Below are 18,967 nucleotides of genomic sequence, written 5' to 3' on the forward strand. Positions count from 1 at the left end.
TTCAAAACAAGGCATACACACCAACACACAACAATACGGAAGAAGCTTAGCAATGCGCTTATTAAGTGAAAAAGGTCATTCTCAGAGGCATGGTATTCTTTCATAAACTTAACAGATAGAGAATTGGAAGGTGTTGAGAGCAGAGGCAGGGGGATGGGAGAATGGGGTACAGAATACAGGCACAGTCCTAGCCTCCGCAGGCTTCACACATGCTCATTATACAATCAAACCCAAGTTAAAAAAAACAGACGGAAATAGGCTTCGTGTGGCCAATCCAGTGTATTAAAAGCTCTGAGAAGTTTAGAGGAAAGTAACCTAATTAACTCAATAGCAGCGCAATCAATCCCAACAGGAAGATGGATGGTTTCGTGGCCATCAGCACTGATACCCAGAGGAACAGTCCTCCCCGAAACAAGTTTTAAGAAACACCACTATAAACTAAACCCGATTCTATCGCCGCCCACATTTTCAAGCCTCGGCATGCCTCCCTCCATTCTGCCTGCAGGATAACGTCTTTTCTACTTGGGATGCCTTCCAGCACCTGTAGACTCACACTTGTTTCTTTCTCTGTCTGAAGAAGCTTCTCCTCTCGCCTGGGCAGCACCCAGGTATCACTGAGAGCTCCATTCAGGTGCCACAGCCTTCAGAAAGCCTTCCTTGACCCCCGCCCCCCGTCAGATGGAGCCCCCCACCTGCTCTAGTACAACCCCACACGGTACAGCTACGCCTAGCGTTGCATTTATAAGACTCCCTGTTGATGTGTTCGTAGGGTTATCTCTCAGCTCGACTGTGAGCTTTCTGAGAGTTGGAATTGTGTCTTTGCAGATGTGTGTGGAATGAGAATTAGATCCAGGAAGCCTGAAGGTACTTTCCATCTCGCTCCCCAGCTGGCGTGTACGAGAACAGGGTCTTCAGCATGAGGACCTGGTCAGAAGGGATTCTTCTGTGTGTGTTTATTTTAATTTCATGCCACCAAGAGATAGGACAGAGTCCTACGCAAAGCACTAAGTTCAGCTGAATCGGGCCAAAAAACTGATCACCTGCAGGCTGTGGGGGAGGTAAAAATGCTTCTGAAGTTCACGGTTGGGGAGAGAGTAAAAGCTATGAATTGATTTGTGCGCAAATATTTTAGGGATGCCTGCTTGGTGCTGGGCGCTGTCCAGGGACAGTCAACTCGGTCTGGGCTATGCCGTTTGCCATCTGTCTTCTCCCACTAGACTGTGAGCTCCAAGGATGCTGAAGGTGAGCGTGAAAAAGAGAACACAGAAGGGTGCTCAATAGGGGCACTGAGGTGCCCACGTGGATGGAACTTCATACAGAGATCACGTGTAAGTAGAACCCAGAAAGAAACAGCCATACCAATGAGTGGGGCAAAGAATGTTCTTGGGGGTCAGAGACTAGACACGCAAGGTCAGGGCAGAATCTGGATGTTCCATAAGCTGGACAAAGCCAAGTGTGAGGCTGGACCGAGCAGATAAGAAAAGGGCGGCCAGAACATGAGTCGCGAGGGGCAGTCAGCACCTCGAAGGTTATTCTGCCAGGGAAATGTTTTCTAGAGCCTGCTGGTGATCGCAACATGCCTCTCCCACGCCATCCAGCAGCACAGATGATGTATTAGGTCCGCTCCAGGGTGTAAAACCAGCTTTCATCAAGCACTGAATTTCTTCTGGGAAATAGACCAATTGCTTTCCATTCACCATCTCTGAATTATTCCCACAAAATAACGTGCCACTATTGTCTCACGAGAATGGTACCGAGTACGTACAAAGGTGCACATTCATACAGAGAAATAAATCATGAAGGGCTCACGGTGAATGTTGGGAGGCCACTAGTTAACGACACCCAGTATGTCTCCATATGCCACATTCCAGGCACCATCTTGCACATCACGGGGGGTGCAGACCCACCATCACTGTTAAGTCTTCTACTAATTTTAATGTCTGATTGCCCTTCCGCAGCCAACAGAAGGGCATGGTTTTTTATAAAAAGCCAAGTTCCTCTTTTTTTGAAAAGTGACTAAAAATGTGGCCCAATCCAGTGGTATCTGATAAGGAAGGTACCCTGAAAACGTACAGTGGGATCAACAGCACTCCCCCCAAATTTCACGCCCACCCAGAAGGTCAGAATGTGACCTTGTTTGGAAATAGGACCGGTCCTTGGAGACGTAGTTTGTTGAGATGAGATCATACAGGTGGGCCTACTCCAATATGGCTGAGGCCCTTCTAGGAATTGGGAACTTTGAACACAGGGCCACGCAGGGAGAAGGCCGTGTGAAGACAGAGGCAGAGTGGAGGGGTGCCCTCAAGTCCCAGGTCTTCTTCAGGTGGGGGCTAGGGGCCAGGGTGAAGTCCATGTTCAGGTAGGACCCTGCGGGGTTCCCCAACGGGGTGAACATAGCAGCACATCAGGAACATCGCTTCCTGTAAGGACTGAAAGCCCAGCCTAGAAGACAGAGGGGGCCATGGAGTTTCCTCCAGACATTCTCAACTGCGTGTAGTCAGTTGTCTTTCCATGGTCCATGCTTTGTATGCTAACTTGAAGCAGAGACCTGTCCAAATTAATTCTGGAAGACTTTTCCTGCTTCATATTCATTTGGTTGTGTGTGTGTGTGGTTTTTTTTTTAAGTTTATTTATTTTTGAGAGACAGAGGGCAGGGGAGGGAGGGACAGAGGGAGTGGGAGAGGGAGAACCCCAGGCAGGCTCCGCACTGTCAGCAAGGAGACTGATGCAGGGCTCGAACCCATGAACCATGAGATCATGACCTGAGCAGAAACTAAGAGTCCAACACTTAACCGGCTGAGCCACCCAGGTGCTCCAGATTGTTGAATTCAACTTTACTTAATGAAAGTAACCTTTTCTAGACCCTGCGGCAAGAATTAACCGTAGGGAGACATTAGGTCTCACTCGTGACCCTCAAGGGAGCCACCACGTAGGCAGGCAGGTGGGGATCTCCAGCCATCGGTTAGAGCACAGGGAGATCCCCGTGGCGTGGCAGACACACAGAGGAGAGGGTGGAGGCTGAGGATCCCGGGAGGGGGGACTTCTCAGCCAGACTTGAAAACGTTCTTATTTCGCTGGGGACATCAGGGGAGTGAGCAGAAAAGGTGATTTTGGGTTTCCTTACACATGGAAATGTGGAGCTGCATCCCATCCTGCTTTATTATTTTTAACGTTTCTTTATTTATTTTTGAGATGGTGGGGGCGGGGGGGAGCAGAGAGACGGGCAGAGACTCCCAAGCAGGCTCCGAGCACTGTCACCACAGGGCCCGACGTGGGGCTCGAACTCGCAAACTCTGAGACCATAACCTGAGCTGAAACCACGAGTCGGATGCGTAACTGACTGAGCCACCCAGGCGCCCCTACATCACATCCTTCTGATGCGCAGAGCCCGGGGCCAATGGGGCAGCTGAGGCTGAACCTCACGGAAGCCTGGAAGGCTAGTGGGCCACGTTGGGATGTCCAATCACCACCCCGAGAACAAGCGGGAGCAACTCAAGGGCCTCCAGCAGGCCCTTCGGGTCTCGCCCCGTCATGGGGTGAGGAGCGAACATGGGGTGCTCAGCGGTGCCGAGGCCACGCTGTGGCCTGTGCTCACGCTGCATCACCGTCTGCCAGCTTCCCCGGGGACTGCCCTGGGCCAGCCTGCCTCCACCCTGAACAAGCCCAGAGTCCCTGGCACCTATCAGTTTCGGGGTCCCCAGTGGGGAGGGGGGAGTCCTGAAGCCCTCTGCAAACGGCAATCAGCTGGCAAGGCATTCAGGATAAAACGGAGCCGGAGGCTTGGGTCACAAACTGGTTGGTGAGGACCAAACCAGTGCAGACACATTCCCTGCACGTGGCTTTTCCTCTCGCAGGTGTACCAAACAGCATGTAGGACAGCTGTCACAGAGGCTTGGTCACAAGCAAGCACCTTCCTCCGCCCCGCAGCTGGCCCCCAAGGCATCCGAGTCAGAGACCTCTGGGCTACAGACTGAGCTGCCAAAGTCCCAGGTTTCTGGGCTCGCAGAGCACAAAATCCTCTGTGAGCCACACGGGCGCTGTCTGCTCCCATCACTCCTAAAAGTGACGGAAGAGAATCTCTCCAGGGCATTTTTTTTTCATTTGTGTTTTCATGAGGATTTGCATGCCTCAAGAAATGTTAAGTAAATTTAATGTAGGCATATAACTGCATTTTCTCAACTCTTAAAATTTGAGAGGCATGAGGCTGTACTGAGAACGGTCAGCGCACTGATAACAGGTTTCCAGGGGCGCCTGGGTGGCTCAGTCGGTTAAGCGTCTACTCTTGACTTCAGCTCAGGTGATGACTGCAGAGTTCATGAGTTCAAGCCCTGCGTCTGACTGTGGGCTGACAGCACAGAGCCTGCTTAGGATTCTCTCTACCTTCCCCACCTCACATGTGTTCTCTCTCTCAAAATAAATAAATAAACATTTAAAAAATAAGGAAATGAAATAATAATAATAATAAAATTTCCATATACCATCAAAGTCAACACAGAGATAATGCACTGAATGGTTTTTCACAATCAGGGGCGCCTGGGTGGCTCAGTCGGTTAAGCGGCCGACTTCAGTTCATGTCGTGATCTCACTGCTTGTGAGATCTAGCCCCACGTCGGGCTCTGTGCTGACAGCTCAGAGCCTGTGGAGCCTGCTTCAGATTCCGTGTCTCCCTCTCTCTCTGCTCCTCCCCCACTCACACTGTCTCTCTCTCCTTTAAAAGTAAACAATAAAAAAAACAATAAAAGAAAACAAAAAAAATTAAAAAGAAAACTACATGCAGGTCTGACTTTAAAAACCTGTTAACCAGGAGTTAGGCTAAAGAGAAAGTAAGGAAACATAATGAAAGTACTATGTAGCACCCCATGGAGTTCACCCATAAATGTTAGAAAATGACAATCTGCCCACATTTGAAGCAACAAAGCGGGGGGAGCCATGGGCTGTGTGTGTGCATGTGTATATGCACCTGTGTATGTCTGTATGCATGCACTTGTGTATGTGTGCATGCACGTGTGTGTGCGTGCGTGCATGTGTGTGTGCACATATGTACGTGTGCACATATGTATTGCGTGCTCGTGTGTATGTATCCACGTGTGCATGTGTGTGTGCACCTGTGCACGTGTGTGCGTGTGCGTGTGTGTATGTGCATCTGCAGCAAATCAGGAGGAATATGAGCAGTGAACAGCTGTTCTACACAGGATATCGTTCCTGTGCTAAGATTCAGACGGTGGCACTCAGATTCAACACAGACAGAGCCATCATGTAACGTATCACCCACTGGAGGACACTTTGGGGAGTGAGCAGGACAGGTGTAGTACGGATGCCAAGAGAACAGGACTGCTTTCCCGAGTAAGCCAGGGCACATGGTTGTCTTGCCGGGGAACCCGGTACACAGGAGGAAAGAACAGCGATCTCAGGGGAGAGCAGTTGTACTGCCAAACAAGGGGCTGGTCACCCCCCTGCCCTTTGATCTGGAGCAGGCACGAGAAATGTGAGAGAACCGGAAGCAGGAAAAGTTTCCTTCTGTATGGACCACTTCTGACAACATCTTCGTTTCTGCCTCCTAAGGACACGACTACTCTACCGAAATACAGACTACAAAAACATAACGCCCGTTCCTTCTGCTGAGTCTGGAACGAAAGAACAGAAGAGGGGCGTTCAGAATCTCCTCTGGCTCACGCACCTGCAGCAGATGGGGTTCCACCTGCACCATTCTGAGAAATGGAAACAAACACACGTCCACTGTGAAAAGACGAACTCTTAGAAATGGCAGAAAATACTACAATATCCCTCACTCATCTCATTTAACATTAATTACTTCCTTAGACGCCCCATGTCCCAACACAGCCACACTGGGGTTAAAGATTCAACATACGCAAGGGAAGGAGGGGATTGGGGTGGCATACACCCATGGGGCTGATAGCGGCCACAGATCCTCAGTGTTCCGTGGCCTGTCTGACAGTGTGGCTCTAATCTGGGCCTCTGTCTCGGCACAAGCTTCTCCCTGGGGGTGTGTCTGTTCACAGGGTGCCAAAGGGCAGCAGAGAAGATGCCCCTGTGACTTAAGGATTATCTTGAGCTGAATGCAACTGAGAAGCAGATACAAGAGAAGCTCTCTGAGCTCCCCCCTCATTTGCCTAAAGGCAGGACACAAATTTGCACGTGGCCCCTTCTCTCCTCTCTACCAGGAGAGACACAAGGCAATCACCAGCACCAACTCCAGGCATTTATCAGCCCAGATGCGCACAAGAGGAATCCATACAGCAAACATTGCTACATAGCCCTGTCTGCCATTCGTTCCTTTATATATTTCCCTGTGCACAGCTGGCCGTTCCTAAAGCTCAAAGCCCTTTTGGTCTTGTCACGTCTCTAAAAGGTTATGGTTCCTGGGGGTGCCTGGCGGGCTCAGTCGGTTGAGCATCCGACTCTTGATTTCAGCTCAGGTCATGATCTCACGATTCATGGCATCCAGCCCCACATCAGGCTCTGCATTGACAGTGAAGAGCCTGCTTGGCCTCTTCTCTCTCTCTCTCTCTCTCTCTCTTTCTCTCTCTCCTCTCCCTTGTGCATGCTCTCTCTCTCTCTCAAAAAAAAATAAATAAATAAACAAAATAAAATTCAAATCAAATCAAATATCTTTAACTCTCAGGCTCCAAATAATTTTGGAATGCGTGACTTTGATGAAAAATGAATGCTGGGAGAGCAGGGGCAGATGTTTTCAGATGAAAAATACTGTGGCCAAATTAATAAAGCAGCAGAGAAGGGTTTCAATCGACTGGAAATGGACCCCGTAGAACGTGCAGCATGTGACGTTCTCACCTGCCTCAGAAGGAAGGGATGAAGGGATGAAGGCAGGACGGAAGAGGTGAAGAGGCGGGCAGTCCGAAGGCATGACGATGTGGAACACGCTCGCACAGGATGTGTGGCGTTCGATATATTCAACACACTGAGTGAAATTTGAAATAACCGAGAAATAGCAGGGGACATTCAATCTCAACAGCCACCAAAGAGCTGCCTAACAAAGCAGTGAAAGTCCTGATATGGCTATAAAAGGGATACTGAAAATGTGGAGAAATGAGTTCTCCCTCCACCAAGAGCTGCACGTGGCATACAGCAGGCACATAACACATGCTCGTGACTAAAAGAATCAATGACTCCATGCTCATATATGCTGTAAACTGGTGCACATCGATACGAATAATTTGGCAACATCTACCTTGAAACTGTGGGTGCCTGTTGCCCCCAAAACTTCCAATGGCGATGTATGATAATAGTAACAATTAGCTCCATGAATCCGAGCAAAGGGATTCCTGCAGAACTGCCTGGAACAGAAAAGCTGTGGCGTGCCTGTAGGCGCCCCAAAAAGAGATTATTTACATAAATTATGGCACCTCCGGGCAACGTGCTGTGGCACAGCCTGAAAATGGGTGATGCGGTTTGCGCCTGATTTACAACAAGAGGTACACAGATACGTTATTTATTGAATAAAAAGGCAAACAATGATGAGTGTTTACAGTGGAATGCCACTGTCATAAAACAATAAAAATGCATGTGTTAAAAGCATTACGTATTAACATGGGGAAGACCATAAACCACTAGGGGTATGGTGGATAGTGCTGGTAGGATTACCTGTGAATTTTTTTTATTATGATTTTGGCGAGCCTGCATTTTCTATTTTTTTTTTTTGAGAGAGAGCACATGTGCACACGTGTGCTGGGGGAGGGGCAGAATGAGAGAGAGAGAGAGAGAGAGAGAGAGAGAGAGAATCCCAAGCAGGTGCCACGCCGTCAGCACAGAGCCCCACGCAGAGTTCTGATCCCACGAACCGTGAGATCATGACCTGAGCCAAAATCAAGAGTCAGACGCTTAACTGACTGAGCCACCCAGGCGCCCCATTTTTTTTCAAGAAACACATTTTATGGGGCATTCTATCCTTTCTGTCCATTCACATCAAACACTTGGGAAAAGAAGAAGAGGGCAGGTACGTAAACTAGCTAGCCAGAAGAGACAGCCCACTTGCAGAAGGAATACTGGGGACCTGCGTGCACGTCTCCGAACAGAACCACTGCAGGATTCTCTTTTTTGAGCTAAAAACCCGGACTCCGTGGAGCATAAAAACACACCGAGGAAAAAAATATAATTAACCAAAGGACACAGAAGCAAACGGAACAGTTTATTATCGATTTTTCCTTCTGCGTCTGCGTTTGTTTAAACTGAACTCCAAATTACACTTCATTGTAAAAGTGACAAATATTAGCAGGCACTAAGAGTCTGGCTAATTAAGCTCGTTATTTTAGTAAAGATAAGTATTTGACGAGGGCAGAACTAATCGCGCCCTCCCGGTTGCGTGAACCGTGTGCAGCCTAGCTAATATGCCAGTGCCTGGTGTCTGCCCCGCCCCCGGGGTGTGTAAGCCCCGCCCCTCCAGGTGTGTAAGCACTGCCCCCCCAGAAAGAGAGTTGTTCCTGGTCAGCCCTCAGGGTGATGCTGTTACCCCGGGCACTGCAAACCCAGCTCAGGGCAGAGAAGTCACGCTCAGTCTTGGGGGAACCAGCCACCTGACGGACAGGCGCTGAGATGCTCAGGACCCCCTTTCAGGTGCCCAGTCTCCTGTCAATAAAACAAAACCCCTAGAAGCTCTGACACCATCCTATGTAAATTCATCTGGCTGCAAAACTCGGAGCGCTCTGAATTTCTTGGCAGCAAAGCTGGAGTGAATCTAGCCTGGGGGTGTGCGCGGGCTCACGGCCATACAGAGAGAAAAGTCAGACATTTCTCTGCAGGGAGGGCCCTGCAGTTCCTGGCTGCTGTCCCAGAGCAACGCTGGAGGGTTCTGTGAAACACAATAATCCCCCTGATCTGTGGCTCTGGAAACGGAAGATCCTTCCCACAATTCTTCAGGTCAGTAGCGGCCTGAGGCAACATCCTACAGCATCTCCTACCTGGCGCATTTTATCATCCCAAGTCCTCACAAGAGGGGTGGGTGCAGAACAGTAAGATATTTAAAGAGACAGGGGCGCCTGGGTGGCTGAGTCGGTTAAGACACCAGTCTGGATTGCGGCTCAGGTCATGGTCTCACGGTCCATGAGTTCGAGCCCCACGTCGAGCTCTGTGCTGACAGCTCAGAGCCTGGAGCCTGCTTCCGATTCTGTGTCTCCTTCTCTCTCTGCCCCTCCCCTGTTTGCTCTGTCTCTGTCTCTCAAAAATAAATAAACGTTAAAAAAAAAAATTTTAATAAGAATAAATCAACTTAAAAAAAGAAATTTAAAGACAGACCACATTCATATAACTTTATTACAGTATATTGTTATAATTTTCCTATTATTGCTGTTATAAGTCTTCTCCTGTGCCTGATACATGAATTAAACTTATTTTGTGCATGTATGTATGTAGAGGAAAAAACGAGGTATTTACAAGATTTGCTACATTCCATGATCTTGCCCTCTTGAACACAGCCCTCCAAAATCATGAAACCACACGTATATTTGTGATTCTTAAAAGCTACTGATATTCATAATCCGTCCTGACATAATTTGGAAGTGAAGGGGAGTGGGGGAGGTTTCTTACCTGAAAAAGTAAGTTTCGGCTGTGTCATAATGGCCAGGTGTTAGTTTGAGGGGCGGGTAGTCAATGGCCAGAGGCCTCACCATGAACAAGCCCATGGCCAAGGCCACGAAGAGGACAGGCAGCAGGAGGTCGGAGAGGGAGCTCCTCCAGGCCCGGCGCGTGTGCTGGAACCGCTTCACCAGGAGGGCCCCTGCCTGAGCCAGAGGCCACGGAGGGCGCGGGATCCCGGATGGGGCACCACCTGCAGAGACAGGAACATGCAGTCAGCCTGAGGCCAGGGCCCCCCCCCCCCCGCAACACTGCCCGGGTCTGCGGATCCCTCTGGAGGTTTACGATGGCCCCAGAGGCTAGTAGCATAGGGGCTCCCCAGTTCCCAAGCTCTGCAATAAGCGCAGACAGGGGTCCCCCGGTTCCCACGCTCTGCAATGAGCACGGACACTCTGGAAACGTATGCGCACAGAACGCCTGGCGATATAGCAGGGCAAGGACGGAGTTCTCTAATCCGGCTTTTGCAGCAGCCTCGAGCTTGTTTTTAGTGGTTAAAATGCAGTGTGCTCCAGGAGCACGGACCCCAACAAGAGAGCAGCAGGACCCATGTCTCCAGGCGGGAGTGTGTGCGTGGGAGGGGCGCAGACTGGGTCGTCCCCCTCCGCCGTCTCCCTTCTCCTGTCTTTTACTCCTCTGTTCCCATAGCCGGGTCCTTCCAGAGAACGCCCTTGGTCATGTCCAGATCAGGGTCAGGAAGAACCATCCCCCCCAGCCCCTGCGCCAACCCCCCTGCCTAGTACAGGTGTCCCCGATGGAGAGGAGGCCAGAGCGGCTCTGGGGGTGCCTCTCCAGCTCCAAGTGAGCCCCCTTGGCCCACCAGGCTTCAGCAACCCGGCCCTCCCTTCCTCCTTCCGCCTCTCACAACTCGGAGACCCGCCCCCCAGGGAGCATCGCTCAGAAGGTGGGGCTGGAGGGCAGGGCATGAGCACACGGTGGATGCCCAGGTCACTTTGCCAGGCTCCTCCCGGCCTCGTGACAACACAGACGTGGCCGCAATCAACCTGTCCAGTGTGGGCCGACCGGCTGGTGCCAGCAACTGTCACATCCGGTGTGAGGATGACAAAACGAGGAAAAGGAGAGGCAGACCCAGGGACCACAGCCCTAATCCTCGTCCAAAGGACAGACACAGCCATGCCCCATGGTCTTCCTCGCAATTCCTTCTGCAGGGCTCCAGAAAACCCAACAGAAACTGTTTGAGGAGGAAGGTTGGCCTTCTAAGAAGACAGTTATGCTAAATTGATCGCACTGCCCACACATATCAAATTGAAATACAGTTAATAAAAGCACAGCGAATACGTTTCAAATCCCCAAAGAAATCATTTTTAAAGACGCTCCCATTTGGAAAGAGAAATTATTTGCAATAGCGGTGAGCACAGAGCTGTGGAGAAGCAGCTGGGGATACAAATGCCTTCTTGAAATAACCCCCTCCCTTGTCCAACATCACGTTGTGCCCAGGATGCGGCGGGTAGCGGGCTATTTTTTGTCCTCAAAAAAGACATCACGTAGGGGTCGCGCTAAAAATGTAAAGAAATGACCAAACACAAGGCGATCGAGCGTGGCAATCCGTGTGGGCAGGGCCGAAAGGACTGGTGCCAAGCAGGCGGTCTGACGTGTTTAGGGCAAGTGAGACAACAGTCACGGCCGTGGGGACGGTCAGGCACAGTCAGTGAGACCTCCGTCAGGAAGTCAGTTCAGTATGCCTCCCGAGCAGAGTCAGGTCTGCCTGACCTCGGACAGCACACGTCACCTCAGACATTTCTGGTCACCGGACATAGGGCTTCTTTCCACGTGTCAAGCACGTGTCCGTGACACCAGCTGGGTGGCCTACCGTCCAACTCACTGGGGGCACGACCTCCCTGCAGTGTCAGACCCCACGGGCTGAGGGCTCAATCACACAGGCCTACCCCTCCCCCACTCCAGATGCCAGCTACCGGTCCAGGTTGTCCCCCGTGCTTACGAGCCACTGACTGTAGATCAGAGGCTCCCATGACCCGAGCCTTGGGTTTGACCGACGTGCTAGGGTGGTTCACAGAACTCAGGGAAACGGGTCCTCACGTGGGCCAGCTTACAAAGGGATACGACAAAGGCCACATACGAACAGCCACATGGAAGAGACGTGCGGGGCGAGACATTTGGGGAGGGACACTGTGCTTTCATGCCCTCTCCAGTATATCCCCAACACCTCCACGCGGTCACCTACCTGGGCTGAACCCCTTACAATTGAGATTTTGTGGGGCTCTCATCATGCAGACATTCCCTTCATTACCTCCGTGTCCAGCCCCTCTCCCCTCTCCAGAGGATGGGGGACGGGGCTGAAAATGCCAAGCTTCTGATCGGCTCGATCTTTCTGGCGAGCAGCACCCCCCAAGTCGTCTCGTCAGAACAAAAGATGACCTTAGTGTTCTTATCACCTGGGAATGTACTAGGAGCTCTGGTCAGGAATAAAGTCGAAGACAGATCCTAGAACAACAGATGCTCCCCTGCTTTTATCACTTGGGAAATGACAGAGGGTTTAGGGCCTCTGTGCCAGGAGCCGGGGGCACGGACAGATGCACATCTCTTGGGATCCCACAAGACCCCACAGGCGAACGGAGAAAATCTGATGTTTAAGGACCAACACATGGGATATTAACAAGGCTGGCGTATTCTGTGAATGACTGTGCGTGGGAGCAGAAACGTGGGGGTTTCTGGAGGTTGGAGGGGGTTGGGCACCGGCTGGTGAAGCGCCTCCCAGACACTTTCGGGACTAGGAATTAGATTCCACACCAACTGGAGGCCGTCAATCCCAGCAACCAGGTGAGGAGATGCACAGTATTATAACCAAAGTGGTATTTCATCCTTTCACCAGTGCGGCTCTGACGAGGGTGGGCGGTGGACACGGCAGTCAGGCAAGCCGGGCCACGACTCTCATTCATGCGGGGGGGGGGAGGAGGTTAGAAATGCTGATTCCCAGGCCCCACCTCGGACAGAATCACATCTCCACATATTCAGAGACTAAAATGCACTTTTAAAAAATAACTTCCTAGCAGGCGCCTGGGTGGCTCAGTCGGCTGAGTATCCGACCCTTGATCTTGGCTCAGGGCATGATCCCAGGGTCCTGGGATCAAGCCCCGTGTTGGGCTCCACACTGACCATGGAGCCAGCTTGAGAGTCTCTCTCTCCCTCTCTCTCTGCCCCTCCCCCACTCATGCAGGTGCTCTCTCTGATAGATAGATAGATAGATAGATACAACATCCTAAGAGATTCTCATGGTCAGCTGGGTTATAAAATGCATTGGTCAATGGTGATTCATATATAACTCTCGCAGAGCAGTTATGAAGTCAAAGTGATCTTAGTGTTAGAAAAGGCATATTATTGAATGCAGTTTGATCCTTTCTCATATAGGACTAGAAGTATAAGTATAAAAATATTCGTATATCCTGATCATTCTGTGAGAGTGTAATGCTGGATACATCCACCTGGGGCACTCTGTATGCAGATCTAGCAGGAGAACTATGTGAATCTAAGTTAAGCTAACATAATTGAGACGTTCTGGGTTGCTGGCCGTCCCAGATTTCCAAAATGATCCCTGAGAAAGCCATTTGATTTCCTCACTAACCTTTGGCTAAGGAGCCCTTTCTCTCACACAGAAGCAAGACTCACTCTGTTTAGAATCAAGAGGAACTGAAAGGTCACTGGTGAGCGTGATGGCTTGTGACCCCGCCAAAATCAATGACACCATCATTGTCTACCAAAAGCCACACCTCACAAAGTAGCCTTTTTGTCCCCTAGTTTTTAAAATATTTTTAATGTTTATTTATTTATTTTGAGAAAGAGAAAGTGGGATAAGAGCAGAGAGAGAGAGAGAGAGAGAGGGAGAGAGAATCCTGAGCAGGCTCCGCACTGTCAGCACAGAGCCCGACTCGGGGCTCAAACTCACGAACTGTCAGATCATGACATGAGCTGATATCAAGAGTCAGATGCTTAATGGACTGAGCCACCCAGGTGCCCCCGAAGTAGCCTTCAAGTGGCATCTTATGACAGTCGCATCTAGCTACCCACACTCAGCTGCCTACCAAACTATGCACCTGCTCAAATACGTCTGCAGCAGCCAATGGCTGCAAACACCTATTTACATCGGGGCAGTTTCTGTCTATGCAGCCAGGTGCACAGAAAATGGAAACAGAATGTGGCTTTCTGGGTGTTGGAGTCTACTTAGTAAATACGCCTGCTGATGGAGGAAGAACACAGTCAGAGAATGGCCCTTTATCTGCCCACTGGCTTTGCTCAGAGAGGATCGATCACAACAGCCACTGGGGGGGCGAGTGGGGGAGGAAGCACTGGACTGGAATCCAGTCTCAGCCGCCAATGTGTTGGGTGACTCCCCACTGGGAAATTCCCAGCCCCACTGCATGTCACTTCCCTCAGCTGTGAAACAGAGATTTATATTCTCCCTCTAGGTAACGAGGATTCTTATTGCCACACTTATGAAACTAGCAGAACAGGTACAGTTTGACCGCCAGCCACTGTAAATGTTCATCAGACAGCGGGATAAGCCTGTGGGGAAAGGTGTTTCTCATTATTAAGAAAAATAAATCCTCCCCCCCTTCCCATGCGTTAACTGAACATAAATGGGGGAAATAAAGGGCTAAGATAGTTTATGGTCATGAATCAACCACCAATCAAATATTCATGGCTAAACTCATAGAAGTATTCACATGAATAATTTAACAGACAAAATTAAAATGCTGGACCAAATTGTTATGAATTGTCTTATTTGACTTACGAGTGTAATTCTATTCAAAGAATCCAGTGGCATCCATAACTAGGCACTCTCATTTACACTGACCCTCAAATTACTTAGAAAAAAATGTCCAGAGATTTTTTTGGGGGGGAGGGAGTCAGGTGGTTTCAGTGAATACCTTAAAATATCAAGGACGCAGCATGCACCCCAGAATACGATCTCCACGTTGCTGAATACATCCGAATGTTCTTGAAGCTTTCAAAATAAACCATCACAAATGTAATGCCTTCAAGTCCACTTTTAAAACATGAATACCCCAAACAAAAAAATGGGTGAATTAGCAGGTATGAGTGTGTAGTTCATTTAAAAATCTACAGGGGCACCCGGGTGGCTCAGTCGGCTGAGTGTCCGACTTCGGCTCCGCTCACGATCTCTCGGCTCATGAGTTCAAAGCCCTGCATCAGGCTCTGTGATGACAGCACTGAGTGTTCTTGGGATTCTCTCTCTCCCTCTCTCTCTCTCTCTCTCTCTCTGCACCCCTCCCCCACTTGCACTCTCAAAATAAATCAAACATTTAAAAAATAAAAGCAGGATTTGCAGACCACAATAACGCGACTTGCAATGAAACAAGGAATGCCTGTAAACAGGTAGATGGGTGTCAACACTGGAAACATCTGTGGGAGAGCCCACCATGAACACCAGCATCTGGGGGTCCCAACCCTGCCTTGCACGAAGACCTCCCACACCTCAGACCGGCCGTGGTCTCTTGGCTTCTCACCTATAACACAAAAGGCTTGGACGGGCCATGGCTCCGTCCTCGTGCTGGCACAAGCTGATGTTGTACGGCTTTCGCATGACTCGTGATTTGCCTCATTCATACCATTTGCGGAAGAAAACCAGCCACACATCGAACGTCCTCTTGTTAAGAGAGGTAGGAGAAGGGTTGGTGGGGGGGGGGGGGTGCGAAGAGGAAAGGAGGAAACAGAAAAAAGAACGAAACGAAAAAGAAGAATAAAGGAAGATGTTTTGTGATATGACAGATGATATGACAGAAATCCAAAAGAGGATTATTTCTTAAATATTAAACGTGGTGACACAAAAAATATACAAACTTCAAAACCAAACTGCGTTACTGCAATCTTGGTTAAATATTCTTTCGGAAAGAACATTATTAATTGTGATTAATTATTTTAAAAGCTAAGAAGGAGAGGCTATATTTATCTAAACTGTTTTATTGATAATAATCTCACAGCTATGTATCACTCGACCTTCAAAATGCTTTATCTGCTCGTTTGTTACAACAACCACATTGCTCCTTTTCATACATGATTTTGATTTTTTTAAGGCTCTTTTTTGTTGTTGTTAAGTAAGTTCTACACTCACCTTGGGGCTCGAACTCATGACCCAGAGATCAAGGGTCAGTCGCACAGGCCACGGACTGAGCCAGCCTGGCACCTTCATACAGGATTTTTACATTAAAAAAAAGAAGAAAAATCTAGGTAGAAGAATTTTCTGTTCACTTCCAAAGTTTTCCCAATTGCTAAACAGGTTAGGGATCACTTTTTCTGTTACTTTCTCTTATTTTCTTTTAGTGTGCGCACATGCATGTGAGTGGGGAGGGGCAGAGAGAGAGAATACCCAGCAGGCTCCACGTTCAGTGCAGAGCCCAACTCCGGGCTCGATCTCACGGCCCCAGGATCCTGACTTGAGCCACAATCAAGAGTCGGACGCTCAACTGACTGAGCCCCACAGCGCCCCGCTTTTTCGATCCTTTAAAAAGCACAGTGATTCACAGCCAGATGATGAAAAGCATCAAGGCAGGATTTCACTCTGGAAGAGGGCTGGGCGTCACGCCCAGCCACATCTTTTTTCTGGAATAGAGATGGCCCCAACTCCTTGGACGGGATTCAACATGCCTTGAGGAGACAGTGACAATGTTCAGGAAACTTATGCTCTGTGGGCAGGTCACTTAAACGAGGGGTTTAGGTTTTTTCTTTCCAACGCACCAAACTCAGGTCTTCCTGCAGCCCCTGAATGGCCCCAACCTGGGGTTTAAAACCCACGCTCCCTCCAAAGCTCTCCTGGGCAGTCAGGCAACGGAAAGAAGGCTCCTCTCTGCCGCACCCAGTCCTCCTTCCGGCCTCGGCCCTGCTCTCCGGCTCCGCTCCCATCACACTGGGAGGCAGGGTGGACAGCATGTGGTGTCTGGGCTCCGCTGAAGGTTGGCTCGAAGGGCTCCTTTGTGAACAGTGAGCAACGACATGCAAGGGGGGGTCCTCAAGCTGGCGTGTGGCACATAGTGAGGGTCTATGGATGTAGCCAGAGAAGAAAAGTCCCCATTGCCGAATCTTCTCTTAGACGGTGGCCCTGTGCTCACCACCCCCACTGTTCCGTCCTCGTCGTGTGTGGCCACCTCAAGGGGCCGAGCTCAGTTCTTCTGGCAAAGCTCAGATCTGAGAACGCTCTCCAGCACTCAGAAGGCGTTCAGAGCCGTCTGATGAATGAGGAGCGGATGGATGTGACCAAATGTTGTCTTCGGTGCCCTCACCCATTGGTCACCTGGCTGTGACTTCCTTCCCCCCTCCCCGGTCCCACTTCCCCTGCCCAGAAGCCACACCACGACTCCCTCTAATCTCTTCCTGCCCTTTCCCACGCTCAGCCTCGCCAAGTGCGCCCCCGGGCCCCATTCACCAGCCATCTCTAGGCCACTGACGGCACGTCCACCTCTGTGTGGTTCTCCCTCAGAGCGTAAGCAAGAAAGATGGGGGCACCTGGGTGGCTCAGTCGGTTAGGCAACCGACTTCGGCTCAGGTCATGATCTCACAACCTGTGGGTTCAAGCCCCGCATCGGGCTCTGTGCCGACAGCTCGGATCCTGGAGCCTGCTTCTGATTCTGTGTCTCCCTCTCTCTCTGTCCCTCCCTTGCTTGCGCTCTTTCTCTATTTCTCTCTCTCAAAAAATAAATAAAACATTTAAAAAAATTCGGGGGGAGCGGTGCTTGGGTGGCTCAGTTAGTTAAGTGTCCGACTTCGGCTCAGGTCATGATCTCGCGGTTCGTGGGTTCGAGCCCTGCATCGGTCTCTGTGCCGACAGCTGGGAGCCTGGAGCCTGCTTCAGATTCTGTGTCTCCCCCTCTCTCTACCCCTCCCTTGCTCACGCTCTGTGTCTTTCTGTCTCTCAATAATAAATAAATATTTTAAAAAATTGTTTTTTAAAATTTTTTAGGGGCACCTGGGTTGCTCAGTCGGTTGAACGTCTGACTTCGGCTCCGGTCATGATCTCATGGTTCATGAGTTCGAGTCCCGCATCCAGCTATGTGCTGACAGCTCGGTGCCTGGAGCCTGCTTCAGATTCTGTGTCTCCCTCTCTCTGCCTCTCCCCGGCTCATTCTCTCTCTCTCTCTCTCTTTCTCTCTCTCAAAAGTAAATAAACATTAAAAACATTTTTTTTAATTCTTTTACATACACAACATGACACACTCAACCCTTGACCCTACAATGGACATGTTCCTAAAGGTTGCCCAGAGCCACTCTGCCTCCATTTCCCCAGTTTTCCACCATTATCTTGGCAGCAAGGGGCACGCTTAAGATGAGCGAGTCTCCTCCTTTGTCAAACGTGTCACAAGAAGGGCCGATTCCAAGTCAGGGGCCGCGGGTGGGAGCTGCTACTCCTCACCAGCTTGGGGCTTCCTTGGGCAGCTCTGACCGAGAGGGGCTGGGCTTCACAAGCTCCACCGGCCCCTCGCGGCCCCGACAGAAGCGGCTGCTCCCTGACACCTGCCGCCAGCGTTTATTGGCCCATGTCTATCTCAATTCGGCCTTCTCTCTGGCACACTGCCTCATGCAGAGCCCCTGCCGGGAGCTCTCCGCTCATCTCGCTAACGCCGCCAACAAACCTTCCCTGGCATGTGTAATTGGCGGCGGGCACGGTCCCCCCCACCTGGCTGGCCGGGGAGGCGGTGTTTGAAGCTGGAGGAAGTGTGGACAAAGCAGAGAAGACGGCGCTCAGGGCTGAACACCGCCGCTCGGCCTGCGAGACACATGCAGAATTTGGAACAGCTCTTTGAAGAGGCCGAGAATTACAGGCTCCCCATGCAGGAGAGGCTGTTCAAACAGGATTGTCTCCAAAAGCAAAGGAGAGGCTGCACACCCTTCAGATTAATCACTGCCAAATTGCTTTCCATCATCACAAGAAGTAGCAATTAGGAATGAAATACAGAGGATTAAATGGTGGGAGGAAAGGGAGAAGATTTTAGGTAAAGTGGGACTGACAGAGCTGAGAATTTCACTGCAACCTCAGACCTCACATGGGGCAGGGGGGTAAGGCTTCAGTAGGGAAGTAAGGAAGGAGGGAGGAAGGAGAGAGGAGGGAAGAAAGAAGGGAGGGGTGAATGAGGGAGGAGGAAAGGAGGGCAGAAGGAAGAGAGGGAGGGAGGAAAGGAGGAGGGAGGGAGGAAGGAGGGAGGGAAGAGAGGGAGGAAGGAGAGAAGGGAGAAAGGAAGGGAGGGAGGAGACAAGAAAGCCATTGCCAAAGCCTTACAAGGAGAAAACACCTGTTGCCCAGATTCACTCTGTACCAGCTGAATATGTGACATGACTTTTCACCTGAACTTTGGCCTTGATGAGACTCTAACCT

The 18,967-nt window shown here is 50.3% G+C and overlaps 1 protein-coding gene across 1 annotated transcript in view; it reads right to left on the reverse strand.

Annotated features, from left to right (window-relative positions):
- ABCA13 (ATP binding cassette subfamily A member 13) overlaps positions 1-18,967 on the reverse strand; it is a 395,180-nt gene that overhangs the window by 146,287 nt on the left and 229,926 nt on the right. The window contains exon 43 of the mRNA XM_027045998.2: positions 9,562-9,802. Within this exon, the coding sequence (XP_026901799.1) occupies positions 9,562-9,802 (241 nt within the window). The remainder of the gene's footprint in view (positions 1-9,561; positions 9,803-18,967) is intronic.

This window comes from Acinonyx jubatus, chromosome A2, assembly GCF_027475565.1.
Source record: "Acinonyx jubatus isolate Ajub_Pintada_27869175 chromosome A2, VMU_Ajub_asm_v1.0, whole genome shotgun sequence".
Taxonomy (NCBI): Eukaryota; Metazoa; Chordata; class Mammalia; order Carnivora; family Felidae; genus Acinonyx; species Acinonyx jubatus.